The sequence below is a fragment of the Syngnathus leptorhynchus genome, chromosome 3 (assembly GCF_054491065.1).
Source record: "Syngnathus leptorhynchus isolate UIUO chromosome 3, UIUO_Slep, whole genome shotgun sequence".
In the NCBI taxonomy this organism is placed as follows: Eukaryota; Metazoa; Chordata; class Actinopteri; order Syngnathiformes; family Syngnathidae; genus Syngnathus; species Syngnathus leptorhynchus.
In genome coordinates this window covers 18578370-18594388 of record NC_141197.1, presented here as the reverse complement: position 1 = coordinate 18594388, position 16019 = coordinate 18578370, and the positions used below count along the sequence as shown (strand labels likewise).

Sequence of the window (16019 nt, the reverse complement as noted above, 5' to 3'; positions counted from 1 at the left end):
GTGCTCGTGAGTGAACGATTCGGTCAAAAGAACGGATCTTTTCAGTATAGAGAGTGAACGGGTGGGGCACTTTTCACTTTCACTTAAGCTTTGACCATGATTTTTCCCTAATGAAGTGGCCTGTGATTAGGTACACCTGAAAATGGCGGTGTACCTAATGGAATGTCCATGTGACGTCACAGATCAACCAGCCAATCAGAAAGTGGGGGTGAGGGCGGGTGTGGCACTTTTCACTTTTCGTTAAACTTTGACCATGATTTTTCCCTAATGAAGTGGCCTATGTTGTGTACTGTCTAGTCACCGTGAATTTAACTATTTAACTATGATTGTCAATTGATTGTCTATGTGAAGCCCTTTGAGACTGCTTGTGATTTAGGGCTATACAAATAAACTTGACTTGACTTGACTTGACTTGACCATGATTAAGTACACCCGAAAATGGCGGTGTACCTAATGGAGTGTCCGAATGACGTCACAGATCAAACAGCCAATCAGAAAGTGGGGGGTTGTTCGGGTGTGGCACTTTTCACTTTCATTTAAACTTTGACCATGATTTTTCCCTAATGAAGTGGCCTGTAAATAGGTACACCTGAAAATGGCGGTGTACCTAATAGAGTGTCCAAGTGACGTCACAGATCAACCAGCCAATCAGAAAGTGGGGGGTTGTTCGGGTGTGGCACTTTTCACTTTCTGTTAAACTTTGACCATGATTTTTCCCTAATGAAGTGGCCTGTGATTAGGTACACCTGAAAATGGCGGTGTACCTAATGGAGTGTCCGAGTGACGTCACAGATCAACCAGCCAATCAGAAAGTGGGGGGTTGTTCGGGTGTGGCACTTTTCACTTTCATTTAAACTTTGACCATGATTTTTCCCTAATGAAGTGGCCTGTAAATAGGTACACCTGAAAATGGCGGTGTACCTAATAGAGTGTCCAAGTGACGTCACAGATCAACCAGCCAATCAGAAAGTGGGGGGTTGTTCGGGTGTGGCACTTTTCACTTTCTGTTAAACTTTGACCATGATTTTTCCCTAATGAAGTGGCCTGTGATTAGGTACACCTGAAAATGGCGGTGTACCTAATGGAGTGTCCGAGTGACGTCACAGATCAACCAGCCAATCAGAAAGTGGGGGGTTGTTCGGGTGTGGCACTTTTCACTTTCTGTTAAACTTTGACCATGATTTTTCCCTAATGAAGTGGCCTGTTATTAGGTACACCTGAAAATGGCGGTGTACCTAATGGAGTGTCCAGTGACGTCACAGATCAGCCAGCCAATCAGAAAGTGGGGGTGAGGGCGGGTGTGGCACTTTTTACTTTCCGTGAAGCTTTGACCATGATTTTTCCCTAATAAAGTGGCCTGTGATTAGGTACACCTGAAAATGGATGTGTACCTAATGGAGTGTCCAAATGACGTCACAGATCAAACAGCCAATCAGAAAGTGGGGGTGAGGGCGGGTGTGGCACTTTTCATTTTCACTTAAGCTTTGACCATGATTTTTCCCTAATGAAGTGGCCTGTGATGAGGTACACATGAAAATATCGGTGTACCTAATGGAGTGTCCATGTGACGTCACAGATCAACCAGCCAATCAGAAAGTGGGGGTGAGGGCGGGTGTGGCACTTTTCACTTTCATTTAATCTTTGACCATGATTTTTCCCTAATGAAGTGGCCTGTGATAAGATACACATGAAAATGGCGGTGTACCTAATTGAGTGTCCGTATGACGTCACAGATCAACCAGCCAATCAGAAGTGGGGGTGAGGGCGGGTGTGGCATTTTTCACTTTCATTTAAGCTTTGACTATGATTTTTCCCTTTAAAACCCTTTCAATAGTTTGAATCCCTCATTTTACACTATAACTTTAATTAGCAATTTACTTTCAATCCCTAATCCGAGTTTGAATCCCTTTTTTGAAACCCCAGTCTTACATTGACATACTTCAGTTGCATTTGCATTTTATTTCAAAGTCAAACTGAGTTGTGCCAACATTGCATCTCCCACTATCGGATCCAGTTACCGCCGATGTGTAATTGATGAGCGCTGACAATGAGTTGGCTAATGTGGAAGGTAATTGTGCCAGACAAAAGGCCAAACACACACACACAGGCCACACACATTAACACAAGCACACCATCAACACAATAGTGTCATCACCTCTGTGGCCAAGTTAAACACATAAAACACAAGCAACAACAACGTATTAAACATTGAGGGTGGAATAAAGTACACTAATATCCAGCATTTAAAAAAAATTATAATTAAGTGAGGTTTTCATTTGTTTTCTCCCCAGAACGTTCTCATGAGGAACGGCGTCTTCTGTTAGAATTCCGAGTGTTGTTCCAAAGCAACAGTATCACAAGGGTGGGGGGATGGAAAAGGAGTATCGGGGGTGTCGTGCTGTCTGCTAGCCGTCAACGGTGACCTCGGGGTCCGGCCTCCCTCAGGATAGGCCGAGCGAGTGACGTCTCATCTCCAGGGATGACAAGAGGGATGTCTTTGTCTGCCGTCTCCTTCTTCTGGGAATTGGACGAGCCTCAGCGTCGGAAAAGAAAAGAAAGACCCTTTTTTGCCGGAGACCCCGTCCCGCCGCTGACCTCCGCCACCCAAGAAAAGCCACGGTGAAAAGAAGGCCGCCATCTCAAGATGGCCGCCGAGATGATGACAGCAGGGAGAAAAAAGCCAATTGGGGAGGAGATCAAAGGCCTTTCACGCTGCTCCAGAAAAGGGGATCAGGAATACAGGAACGGAGCCCCCCCCCCCACACTCACACGTCCTCTGCGGCAATTAAGACAACCGTGAATGGGGGACGGGTCAAGGCCTGCCCGCAGGATGGCCTTCTTCATCTTTTATCCCAAACGGCTTTCACATCACACACAAGATGCACAATTAGGCAAACGCTAAAACTGAAAATTCGCACCCAACAATTGAGTATACACATTTACTCATGAAATACATCATCCACAAAACCGATATATTAGGTCACAATTTTTTCCTTGGAGGCACAAAACACAGACAGACATCACTGTGACACTAAAAGGCCACCCGGAGTTGACGATGGGTGTCAATCACAGCAGTCGCCTCGGGCACCCCTGAATCGCAACGTTTGATGTCACCGTCATGGCCAACCCTGTGAGACCTCCCCGGGAGGGATGCCGGGACCCCCAAACCTGCTCATTAAAACCAGTACGTGTGATCAATGTGGAGTAATGATTTCTTATCGTTTTTGTGCGGTTGCTTCGTATTCCTACTTTGTGGCATTACAAATTGTCTTTGTAAGCGTATGATTTTTTTTTTTTAAATTACAATTTCCCTGTGATATTACAAAATGTCTTTTTTTTTCCATTGCTGTGTAGTAATTGATGTTGCTAATGAGGTTGAACAAGTCCTCTGAGACGCAACCACGGCGACCATGTCGGTGGCACGTGAAGGTGTGATTTGACTTGCTAATGTGCAGCTGCATCTTCATTAAGGTAAAGTCTTACGCTACGGGTGTCCAAGTGACGTGACCTTGCCGCTTCCTGGACGGCAGCTCATTAATATTCAGTAGCGACGCTGACGCTAACGAGACGCTGAGGTGTGAGGGTCGGCGACATCGTCACGCCTTCTGTCACGTAAACACGTGCGTGACCTTGTGAAAGTCACATGTGGCAAACACAAAGTGATGAAAAAGTGGATGGCATAATTCACAATTATTGAAAAAAAAAAATCATTTTCAGAGAGGGGGGGGCGGAAAAAAAAGACACTTCATTTTGTGTAAGTGTAAATTTATTGCTGTTCTAATGCCAGGCAATAATAAATATATTTTTAGAGGTGTATCTTTATATATAATACATAAAAACATGAGTACATCAAATTGTAGTAAATGAAAAAAAAAAAAAAGTAAAGAAGTCTGTCCTTTGTTGTTGTGTGGTTTCAGTTCTCAAAAGTATTGAAAAGTAAAAAGTTCATTAAAAAAAAAAGGAAAAAGGTGGGCGAGTCCTCAGTCTTGGTCGGTTTACGTGGTCTTCTTTTTCTTGACGTTTTTTTGCTCGCTGTACTGCACCTTGAAACGACATCAAGACAAAGCGCAACTATGACAACGCCACCAAAAAGAAAAATATCTTTGTTTTCTTGTCATGTGACTCGGTAAGAACTAACATGAAGCTGAAGATGAAACTTGGTGTTTGCGTCAACCCAAACTAATCTTACCTTCTGTACATCTGAAGGTACCCTGCTCAGGAAGTCCAGCACCTCGTTGTTGTCGATGGCGAATGGGTTGCGCAATCGCTTGGTGAATTTGTTGATGCCTGGAATTCAGGAAAAAATGTCTTCTAAACCCCTCAAAAAAAAAAAAAATACTAAATGTATTAGGAGTGGCTCTTACCCCATATTAAGACAATGTAGCGCAGGGGGATGTAATAGGTGAGCACGGTGGCCATGCTAAAGAGCAGCAAAGCCAGGCTGGACAGGAAGGGCTCCGACCAGTTGAACGTGCTCAAAAAAACACATAAAATTCTCTTACAAAACTGACCAAATATGAAATGTGAGCTCATGTAAAGGTTACTTTTTAATCCGCTCCCCAAAGTTGGCCACCTCATCCAGGAAGGTCTGAAGGCTGATGACGATGTCCTGCACCATGTGGAACTTCTCCATCAGACCTCGGCGCTCGGACTCCTGACCGTCAGCGGCGCAAATTAACACGCTTGCCTTGGTTGTCCACATCTCGTTGGGCGTTTATTCATTTGGTGGTTGGAATTTATTACCTTCTCGTCGTCATCCTCTTCGTCGCCTACGTCTATACTGCTCTGAGAAGAACCGCGGTCAACATTCACGTTAGCGCAGGAATACATTGATCAATTTTGTTCATTTTCAGTGAGGACAACGTGGGAAAAACAAAAATTAAATGTCAAATCAAAGGCCTCCTTTAAAAATGTAAAGAATAGATGACACTCACCAGGTCTTGACTGTCTTGCCCGGAGCAGATCTGTATGTAGTTCCATGAGATGAGCAGGACCAGGATAAGCGGAAGCATGTAGACCTCCCAGTGCCACACCATCAAGAGGAACACCTGCAGGGAAGTCATTGATGATCCATCAGCCAATAAGAGAGCAGCAATTACTGCAATTCCTGTTTGAACCATTACTACTTCCTGCAAATGATGAACCTCACTTGTTGTGTTAAGGCACACATTAATGAAACACAATCCATATTGTGTGTATAATAATAATAATAATAATAATAATAATAATAATAATAATAATAACACAGCTACCAAATGTCACTACCGGCGGGATCTCCCAATTTAATGCTGGAGGAAGTCGCGGCATGCCAGGGCGGTAATCCCTGGGAGCTGAGCCAAAGTAGGGATTTAGGAAGAAGGAAGCAAATAAAAAAATCATCTCGTTTAGAGTGAGAAGATGAGAGCAGATGGCCATGCAGTGGTCTGTGTCAAAATCTCCCTCGACGAGGACCGCCCAAGTCCGTTCGGCTTACAAAAACGAAGAAAAAAAAAAAAAAGCAGCATTATGGAGTCATTATTCTGTGAAGACAGACGCCACGGGATCCCGGAACATGCTTGGAAAAGGGAGGCGCCACTTTTCTGATCCATTTCTGGGAACTTTCCAGAAACTTGAGGATAAACAAGTGGGATCAATCAAAGCCAATGTTTCCCGATTTGTTCCTCAATCAAGTCACTCGCTGTTAATGTGTCTAGCTCCGCCCCCTTCTCAGTTTCCATTCACCGTTATTTTGCCTGCAATTGCCAAAAATGAAGTCGAGTAACAGAGTGAATGTCAAAAACTCACCACAAAGGCCAGCAGGCTCCTTTGGACGCTTTCCCACTGGAAGCAACTCTTCACGTACTGCAGCGTGGACGTGATGGCCCGGTAGAGCGCCCGCACACGCTGCACGTTCCTGGCCAGAGCCTGCCAAACAAATTTGGAATAAAATCACAAGGACAGCGGTGGAAAACATCACAAGTCCCTTTTTTATGTTGACAAAAACTTGCATGGAGCTGCGCTATGGTATCCGGGGCTCCGACGCAGGATTGTGTGTGTGTGTGGGGGGGGAGTTTCCACGTCGGAAATCTGACCTGATTTTGTCCAACATGAAAACAAGCACTCGGAGCGGCAGCGCACGTCACAGCCACTGTAAGCCAATTTGGGCGTTAGCGGGCGATGTATTGTGTGGCAACAATGAGGCTTTTGTGGGGCGTACAGACAGTCAGGCACCCGCTCTGGCACCCTGTCTCACTTAGTGTATATCAAACTAATGTGGCAGAACACGGCACGGTCGGCGGCCATTAACGCTCAATTCAAAGCAGCGGGGCCGCTTTTGCTTTTACTGCTTTCCACCAGGGAGGAAACACTTGGACTGGATCCGATCAACTGGGGAGGGGGGGGGGGGTCGGATCATCACAAGTGTCGCATACCTTTTTGGAAAATTTGGGATTATCTTCCATGAATTGTCTCTCCCGGGGCTGGAATGTTCTTATGCTGGCACGGATCTGGATTACAAATATTAAAATCAATAAAAAAGTCGGAGGAAGTTGGAGCTTTAACAAGTTCTGGGATGTAGACTCACGGGGTTGAAAATCAACTCCAGCTCCAGCGTGATGTTTCCTTTGCTCAGGCCGCCCAGGTCCTCCTTCTTCAGGGGCAAGGTGATCTGCTGCCTGCCGCGGATCTGCGTCCAGCACAAATACACAAAAAAAAAAAAGGGGTCAGAGTACACGGGACCGACCGGGTCGTGAACCGGACCGCCAGTCGAGTCGGATCACGTCTCGGCGTGACACGCGATGCAGACGCGACGCCGTTGGGAAGGTGTGACAAAGGAGGAGGCGGCTTGGTACCCAGAGCAAAGGAATGGCCACTTTTCCCAGGAAATCCGGAGCTTTGTCTCCGTCCTCGTCGAAAACCGTCACCAGGAGAACCTCGTGGACGTCCCAAACGGGACTGGGAACACACAACAACAATGTTTCCTTAATTCCATGATAAGTGCCTTTTTTGGAGTTTAAATGTCGTAAATTAGACAGCGTGTAACTTGCTCATTGTGCACAGTAGCTAAATTCCTTTGTACGGCACATTTTCTTAAAAATTTCGTGATGTACAAATATAGCGACAGGTCTCACATTTTTTTAAGGTTCCAAATTTTTGTGTTTCTCAAATTTGGTTGCTGTGTGGATTGTTCAGTATCTAAATTCTTTTTTGTGATCAATGGCTGGCATTATTTAATTGATATATTGAAATGAATGCTATAACTTTGGGAGAATACTAACAAGGTGAAGACTTTCTTCCACTCAGGCTGGAGGCTCTTGTAGACGGTGTGCGTTTGCAGTCTGTCGTTGCAGAGTTGCAAAACGCAGAAGGGGTCGCTCTTGCCTGCGCCACAAAAAACACAAACGCTCACAGCGAGTTCCCAGCATGCAATGTGTTTGCTTGAGCTTACCGTTGAGATCGGCGGACATCAGGGTGCAGGCCTTGATAACTTTGACTTGGAGAAAGCCCACATCGCTGATGTTCTTCAGGGACCGTTGAAGGCTCTGAAAGGACAAGCATGATGCTAATTCATGTAAATGCAACATTATTGTCTGGTATTAATTATGTTTTTTTTTTGTGGTTATCTTACATTTTTTTGTTAATTTTCAAATCAATAAATAATTTTTTTTGCACTAGGATTAAGGGGACATTTAGCAATTTTTAAGAGCAGTTAAGTTTCAGTGTTGCCATTATAAAGAAATGAATCATAATTTTTGTTTACAAAATGAATCAGGTTTCTTTTGAGGGGGAGGGCAAAAAATTGTCAATATGAAGAAATATTTTGCTAGCTTTTAATAACATTTAAATGATTTCCCAATCTAGACATCTTGGGGAAATCTGATAATTTGCATAACATTATCGTGCTGCAAATAATGCAAAATAACTCTTTTTCGGACAAATGCTGCCATCTAGTGTGCTTATTTTTAAATTACATTTGTAGTTTGGCCAATAAAAAAAGATCTTGGGCTTTTTTGGTGGAGGTAAGAAACACAAGTGTGTTGTACTGGGACTGACATAGTTGTCCAGCTGGTGACGGTGCTCGACTGGATCGTCGAGTGGCGCCACGGAGAGATCCGAGATAGACACCCTGCTACAGGTGCTGATCGTGACCAGGAAGACCAGACATCCTCGGCCCGAGTCCAACGACAGCGTGAAGAGTTGCCTCTTGTCTAGGGGGACGTCAGAAAGATCCACCTCACACCTGCGTGAGGAATCAAATCCAATCAAAGCAGAACCGACTTATACCAAAGAAGTCTGCGTACGGAGACTCACACTCCCAAACACTCCTCAGATCGTCGCCCCTCTTTGGACCAAAGTTCTGCCTCTAGCATGCTGGTGCCGTCCTGGAAATAGTTCAAGGTGAACTTCTCTCTCCATTGAGGCTTGGACACCCTGCCGACATTCTGCATGAGGGGAACGAAAAGAAAATAAAGTTTGCTCTTTAACCCGACCGACTGAGCATCATGTGGAATATTTGCTGCATTATTTTAGCATTTAAAAATAAGTTACTAAACATTTATTTATTTATTTATTTATTTATTTATTCATTCACTTTTTTAATTTATCGAGTCTTTTATTTATTTGTACCTTGCTCTTGTATCGCTGCTCGCCCAGCCGGAAGCGGACAAAGACCTCTCCGGTCGGCGAGTCCGCGGGAACGTCCTGCCCCTCCACCAGCGTCACTTTGACCACCGAAGTCCAAAGCTGGCTCTTCCTCAGCGCCTCAGATAGTCGCGTGCTCTGCTGGAAAGAAGCCAACTATGGGAGACGGAGTGCCAGTTAAATGGAGCCCGCCGGCTCTTCCTTGAGGAGCTCCTGGCAGAGGTGGGAGGAAATTACAGATGTGCAAGTCGGACCTCGCTTAACAAGTCTCTCGTAAGTCCCAAGTTACTTTAGTCACTAAGTCCCGTCTCACAATAGTAAAAATCAAGTTTCATAGGTTTGATCCGAGCAAGTCCTGCAAATAAATCTGACTCCAGTCAAGTCATGATACTCTCATCCCCCACGTCTGCCTCGTGGTCGGCACCGGACCGTGCGGGTGTACCTAATGTGTTATCTATGGCACATGCTCGGTGAAGCAGGCAGTGCCGCATTGTGGTGGTGGCATGCATCATGCAGACATGCACGTGTCATCAATAGCCTCCTAAAAGCATGCGCGCAATCAAACAGTAAACACGGCAGGTTGGACCTAAAAAAATATATATATATATAACAAGGCTCACTGCGGTTCTGGGTCTCACTTTCACTGGAAAAAAAATATAATAACAATAAATCACAGTTTATATTGAACTAAATTTCTGGATAGCCACAACTACAACGTCCCGAGAGAGATTCAGCCAAATTCCTTCTTAAAAACAATTATAAATAAAATAACAGTGTAATGGTCGATAAATCAGACAGAGATGTTTTTTGTGAACATGGAAGAAAATTTCAACCCAATTTGTTTTCAGAAACATCAAACACTATTTAGTCTTCATACTGTAAGTCTTCTTTAAAACGAATTCGCTCGATTAAAATTTCAACTTGATTCGACTAAAACTTGGACCCATGTTCTGTGAAAGAAAAAAATAAATAAATCGGAACTTTATAATATCACCTATATTTATTACCCTTATAATACAACCTAATATTCATTCACCGAACATCCCAGGAAATGAAAACGGTAACGATGTTCTATTACGATCCTTTGAGCAGGTTAAATACAAACACAACACATTGTTAGTGTGGGCGTGGCTTACCCGACTACTGCGTTTTCGGATTTGTGGCCAGCGCTGTGGGTCGGCGCATGCGTGTTAGGTGCAGAAGACAAAGCACAGTCACGTTAGTTAGCGGTGGATGACAGAACGCAACACTTACAAGACAATGCACAACAAATATGCTGCAGCTAGAAGCCATGCATCAAGGCGAACAAAAGCGCCCCCTACTGGTCCACGGCGGCTGCCTTCATCTCTTCGCTTGAGGCTTATGTCCAGCAGAATCTCGCCCATGTCGTCCTCGAGGCTGTTGGGGTCGTCCAGACGCAGACACAGCTCGTTGACACTGCACAGACGAGAAGAAAAATAAAATAAAAATGATCAATTTAAATCTAACAAATTAGTCTTCAATAAAACAAAAATATAATCTCCTAACTGTCAAAGACAATTTCAATTTGTTTTATTTTTATACAATTATTTAATTTTAATAAAAAAAAATAAAAAATAAATGACAGGGCTCACTTGTCCAGGTCCAGCTCGCTGAGGAGGATGCTGGCCGAGCCCATGAAGTCGTCGGTGGTCAGGTCACGATCGTACACCTGAGTTGACACGGCCACAGTTATCATGGTGACCTTTTTTTTTTTTTTTTTTTTTTAAGAACATGATGGCAACCCACCTTAACGTAGAGCCACTGGCTGAGGTTCCGGACGGGGATGGAAAAGTTCTCACTCCACATGGGGTTGAGATTTTTGAGGACCACTTTGCTCTTGTAGATGGTCTTGCCCTCCAGTTTGAACTTCACGTAAGGGTCGCTGGTGCCTGAAAATGTATGAAATCAATACAAACCAAATTTACTCTTTCAAAAGCCAGTTATTTTTAAATTTGCAATATGGAAGACTAATTTGATGACTAAATTAGCACATTGAAGATTTTTTTGCAAAGTTTTTTTTCCCCAAAAAAGCCTGGATCACAAGAGCCTAAAATAGATGTGAAAAAGGAAAAAAAATGGTCAACTTGGATTAAAAAAAATAAAAAGTCAGATGTTGCTCAACATCGACTGGAAGTTGCCACATGTGGCTTCCAGTAAAGAAAAACAACAGTCGCTTCCAAGATTACATTTTGGTTTCCTGTTCTGTTTCCACTGCCAGTCCAAGCCACATTTTTCTAATTAGCGTAGTGAATACAGCGAATGCATTTTGTTTTTTCTTCCATTGCAGATTTATCTTTGAGCACACTCAATTTGAACCTAAACTTGCAATTTCAATCAATAAATCGCGAAAACAAATGCAGTGCATCCTTCATCTGCCTGTTGATGGTTAACCCCAATGTCATGTTAATAACAAAATGGCTATTGACACAAACGGCTTCTTGGCGTCCCAACAAAGAAAAGTCGGACTTTGAGCCCTGGACTCTTGTTGGGCGGACGGTAAGCAAACATACAGTAGCAGGGCGAGGCTCAGATGGCTTAAAAAACGCCACCTGGAATTTTACCTGCAGGAACATTTTCGCTAACACGCCGTGACATTATCAGGCAAACTTACAAATCCATTTAGGTAGAAACCCATCGAGCTTTTATTTCCGTGTTCCTGCAAGGCTCATCTATTAAGCAAATTTGCGGTTTGGCGTTTGGGTTTCCAGAGAATCCATTTACTAAAGCGGAGGAGTTCTTGTTAAGTAGATTTAGATGATGGTATGCATTGTTTTGACAAGACTTTTTTTTTTTTTTTTTGGGCGGTTCCCTTCAGCTACTTTAAACGAGCACTTTGTGTACAGTAATACGTGTTTACTATAAGATTATTAGATAGGTGAGTATCTATTGTCAGTAAAATGAGCTGAAGTGAAACGTGATGACGGATAAGAATAGCAAAAGGAAATGCGATAAGAATTTTTTTTTTTTAACATGAAGCCGTTTTGAAGTCTTCGTACCGCAGCGGTCCCTGATAACAAGATTCCGTCCCTCCTTCAGGTTGATGGTGAGCAGGTAGGAGCTCAGAGAGTCTCTGCCGCCCTCAATAGTGCTGGAGGACTCCATGTTATACTGAACACACACACATGCACACACAGTTCAGTCTACAACAGATGTTAGTGTAAAAACATTCCTCACCTATATCACGTCATCAAAGATGTGCTAGCAAGACGTGCTAGCAAAACATGCCGCGCTTCCCGTTTTGTACCGGACCTCAACTCCAAGTGAGCCCAAGCTCAGAGGAGCAAGCCGGTCTTTAATGTCCTCGCCAACAGCTGGGCGGCGGCGATGACACAAGACACCATGTGGACAATACCTGGGCTTTTGTGCCTCCGCCGCTAAAGCTATTTACTCAATGGCGAGTTTTCGTATCGCTCAGGTGATGCACAATGGCGGCAATGAGTCTGATTTGCAAACAGCATGAGGTATTACATCACAACTCTTGATCACGGGGCTCACCTGACTTGACAATGTGTACACATTGAGTACACTTGTGCAGTTAATCCACTAAACTAATAATATAGACAGGCAAGGAAGGCTCAATGGATAAAGCCATGGAGTAAACTTCTCAAGACGACGCAGAGAAAAGTCCAGCAAGTTAGCACCTGATGGGGCTGCTAATGGCTAGCTGCTCAATGTACGCTATATTATGTGCCCACGTACAACTAAAGCATTTTAAGTGATGCAGAGTTCACGAGTAAATCCGCATCCTGGTGACACACACGCAATCATACGAACACCTGCGAAGGAATGTTGACAGTAAAAGTTGCCGGATGGGATATTTTACAGCCGCCCTGGGATATTAGTTACGGTGGAATGCAAAAAAATACTTTGGAGGCAGCAGAATCAAACCCTTAAGACTCAGTTGTGTTGTTCAAACAAAAGCTCATGTTCCAGGACCCATCCTGAGCAACAGGGACAGTTGTAGTATTAATTGACTGATTTTATTTTTATTTGGGGCTGACGGATTTTTTTGGAGGGCGATTCCGATTTGGCAGAATAAAATCCTGATAACTGATTGTCGTATATCTGAGAAACTCAGATGATTTCTTTATCGGGTTTCTTTCGTGTGCCTGTGTGTGAGAGGTTAACAGTTAACCACAAACATGAATGCAATTACTGAGAGAGACTTTCACATGCCCAGATCTGCCCAGGTCCACAAATTTTTTTAAATCTTTTCTCCCAAAACATACCTGCGAGCCGTCGTCCGCACCGTCCGGACTGTACACGGTCATCATTTCGGGCAGGGCGAGCTCCTCAGCCTCTATTCCGCCGGGGCCGCCGCCGCCACTTCGGGTGGATAGCCGTTGCCACGTTGAGGATTCCTCGCCCATGTGCACGCTGTTAAACGATTCCTGAGAAGACGTCCAGTCTGTGTAGTCTGCAGGCAGGCTCGGTGTGTGTTCACTTCCTCCTCCTCCTCCTCCCCCTCCCACCACTGAGCCACCTCGTCGGGCAGGATGGGCAAGTGGCGAGGTCGGGCTGCTGTAGCAGGGCGCGGGACTCTTACGGAGGGAGGGCGAGGAGGCAACGGGGCCGTAGACGTCCCGCCTCAAGTCTCGCATGTCGGGTACCGAAGAGCTGAAGCGGTGGTCGACGGGGGACGGTTCCAGGGGGGAGGCGGGGGAACCTTTTTTCCTCCCGCCCGTCTTGTCCCGCCGCAACTTCCGTCGGAAGTGCTGCAGCATGCTGGAACTGTCGCCGTCCTGCTTTCTTTAGCGAATGCTCACCAACATCTATGGCACAAAGAAAAAAAAAAGGAACAATGTTAATGTTCGTAATTTTAGACCAGTGTAAGAAGACAATTGAGAGAATTGTCAGTATTTGAGTTCTGTCTTTTGTCTCAAGTTGCAATGAGTAGAGTGTTGATAATTTAGATGTTCAAACTCACCTTTCCGGAATTTGAACAAGGTGCTAAATGGCGATGGACTGAGGCCAAGAAAAGGAAAGAAACACCATAACAATGATGTGGCGTTTACAAAACACAATACACAACCAGGGTGACTTGACACCAAACACGAGAGTCTATGCCGCATAGGTGGGATAATCTTAACATTTTCTTTTTATTATTCACCAAGCTATGAATAGATACAATTTGTGTAAAAAAAATGCCATGTACTCTGGATGTATAATTATTAATTTTTTTTACAATATATCAATGAAAAAAATCATTTCATCAGACAAATAATATTTTTAAAGATTAACAGATGAATGAAAAAAAAAGTTTAAAATTTGTTAAGTTTTATTAGATTTTTTCTTTATTTTTGTCTTCATTTCAGGCAAAAGCTGTTCTCTTACAAAAAATAATGCAAACTTTTTAAATTTCATTCTACTTTTTTTGTACCTTGACTTTGTTTTGTTTACTTTAATGTTAATAAGGATACAATGTTATGAAAAAGTGTAATCATAACAATTGTATGGACAAATGCCGTCATCTTGGCAGAGAATTTAGGGAGGTTGAAACGTTTTATTTTTCCTTTGGGGGCAGAAAACAATTGCGAAGCACTGTATTACTCTTGATTATGGAAATGTTGGCCGAGTCGGATTCAAGAATTAGTTGGCAATGTATGCGAGTCCTACTTTGCCTCCAGCTAGTGAAGCGAGTCACAACAAAACCTGTGCACCACACGGCGTCTGCAGATCAAAACCAGCAAAGTGCTTGCGTCACAGGTTTGCAGCCCGACCCAAATATGGGGATTAGGAGCACAGCTAAACAACACAGTTTCAGTAAAAAAAAAAACACCGGGCAGGCAAAACCTGAGTAAGAGCATTAGTCCATAATGGAATCACATCAGCTCACAAGTACACTTTTCATGGACACATTATCAAAAAGAAACAAGCACCCAATGTTCATGGCCAGACAAATGTTGATGCACCTTCCCATCGGTGACCTTGACAGTGATGGCTAAGAAAACAAAACACAGCTGGAGGATAAATGTGGTGTTCTTTTGCAAGGCTGATTAATAGATAAGATATATTGAAAATCAACCAGGACTGGGTTTGACTTGATGCGATTGCATCACGAGTACACTCACTCATGCAATCTCTCCACATCATTTGACTTCCTCTTCCAACCATAAATCAAGTCATTAACCCACAAAATGAAAGTCTTATCACACAACTTTAGAGAGAAGTGATTTTCACCGGATCGTAACGCCTCGGCTTCTTTTTTTTGTCTTGCTGTCAGTCGGTGAGTGTGCGAGCTAAACAACGAGAGCGTCGTGTCGGAACACGACGGGGAGCTCGTTCCTTGTCGCTCATCAGACCAAAGTATGCATCAGGAAATAGGCCGTCGCCGTATACAAGTTAACTGCGACGATCAAAATGTGGTCAGTTTTTATCTGAACAAACATCTGAATTCATTTCTAAGTCATTAAGAAGGTCTCAGTTGGTTTATGTTTAAGGATTACATTTTGGGGTTTGGCTTCCAGGTTAAGAATGAGTTTTAGGGAAAGGTCAGAGTTTGAGTTAGGGTTATGGTAAGTGGGTTAGGGTTAAGGTTAACAGGAGTTTGGGGTTCGGCATATGACGAAGGTCCGCCACACATCAAGCAAAGTATCTTAACTGTCCCAGAGTTAACCAGTTTTAAAGAGTGAACAATCAGTGGATATTAATATTGTGGCAAGTCAATATTTGAATATTCACCCCTGTATGACATCACATAAGTCCAACCAATCAAAACGCATATGAACTTTCACCCCAAAAAATGTTTCACATTGTGTTTGACAAAAATACTACATTTCTTATTTCAAATATACCAGTACCTAAAAAATACATTGAAAAAAGCAAAGCGTGGAGAGTCTGTAACAGAAATGCAAAGGTGGAATCACCAAATAGCCTCTAGAAACGTCAAATTTCTAATTAGTTTCCTTTCTCTGTGACCATCTGCTTCGCCTTGATAGTCATTTTGGTGGTTCCAAGTCAAAATATACAGTTCAGTACATGGAGCCTTAAACATGACACACGGTCGCAATATGTCGCAGCGCATCGGTAAGGGGGCTATAAGAGCCGTGGTATGCAGGAGCAGGAAGCGTTCTCTCACTTTTTTTGCACAACTTTCCCGAAGCTCTTGTGAATAAACTTGCCTGAATGACAAACCGCCCTCTTGGACACTAAAGTACACAAACAAATGTTGACGTTTATTTACCTTGGAGGCGACGGCGGAGACGTTTCTCCCCACGACGTAAGTCCACTTCCACTCCCTGCGCGACTGTGACACATCTCGAGTCTCGACGACTGCGAGTCTCCAACCTGTCCCCCCCCCCCCCCCGACATTAGACAATCGTCTATAGTAGGCAACAAAGTGCTTCCGGTAAATATAAAAATAAAAGCTTTTCCGGGAG

The 16019-nt window shown here is 43.8% G+C and overlaps 1 protein-coding gene across 4 annotated transcripts; it reads right to left on the bottom strand.

Moving 5' to 3' along the window:
* Nucleotides 1-3748: 3748 nt before the first annotated feature.
* On the bottom strand, nt 3749-15937 carry LOC147059613 (multiple C2 and transmembrane domain-containing protein 2-like). 4 transcript variants are annotated; one of them, XM_085906955.1, is made up of 22 exons: nt 15824-15937; nt 12870-13412; nt 11637-11748; nt 10387-10529; nt 10233-10309; nt 9942-10056; nt 9756-9788; nt 8605-8760; nt 8290-8420; nt 8032-8218; nt 7427-7520; nt 7257-7359; nt 6831-6933; nt 6563-6664; nt 6411-6485; nt 5785-5904; nt 4935-5048; nt 4744-4785; nt 4545-4654; nt 4365-4474; nt 4190-4287; nt 3749-4043 (listed from the first exon to the last, which is right to left on the bottom strand). In XM_085906955.1, exons 2-22 carry the CDS (start codon nt 13362-13364, stop codon nt 3996-3998), a joined length of 2568 nt encoding a protein of 855 aa, XP_085763081.1. In that variant the 5' UTR covers nt 13365-13412; nt 15824-15937; the 3' UTR covers nt 3749-3995. The 4 variants fall into 4 exon arrangements, with proteins under 4 accessions (XP_085763081.1, XP_085763082.1, XP_085763083.1 ...); XM_085906956.1 differs by having other exon boundaries at nt 8605-8757; XM_085906957.1 differs by lacking the exon at nt 9756-9788.
* Nucleotides 15938-16019: the final 82 nt, after the last annotated feature.

Bases quoted from the DNA above. Each gene is read 5' to 3' on its own strand.
- LOC147059613 (XM_085906955.1), bottom strand. From the start codon at position 13,364: ATGCTGCAGCACTTCCGACGGAAGTTGCGGCGGGACAAGACGGGCGGG. The intron at 11,749-12,869 runs GTATGTTTTGGG...GTGTGTGTTCAG, and splicing joins GTGCGGACGACGGCTCGCAG to TATAACATGGAGTCCTCCAG. The intron at 6,665-6,830 runs GTACCAAGCCGC...TGCTGGACGCAG, and splicing joins TGGCCATTCCTTTGCTCTGG to ATCCGCGGCAGGCAGCAGAT.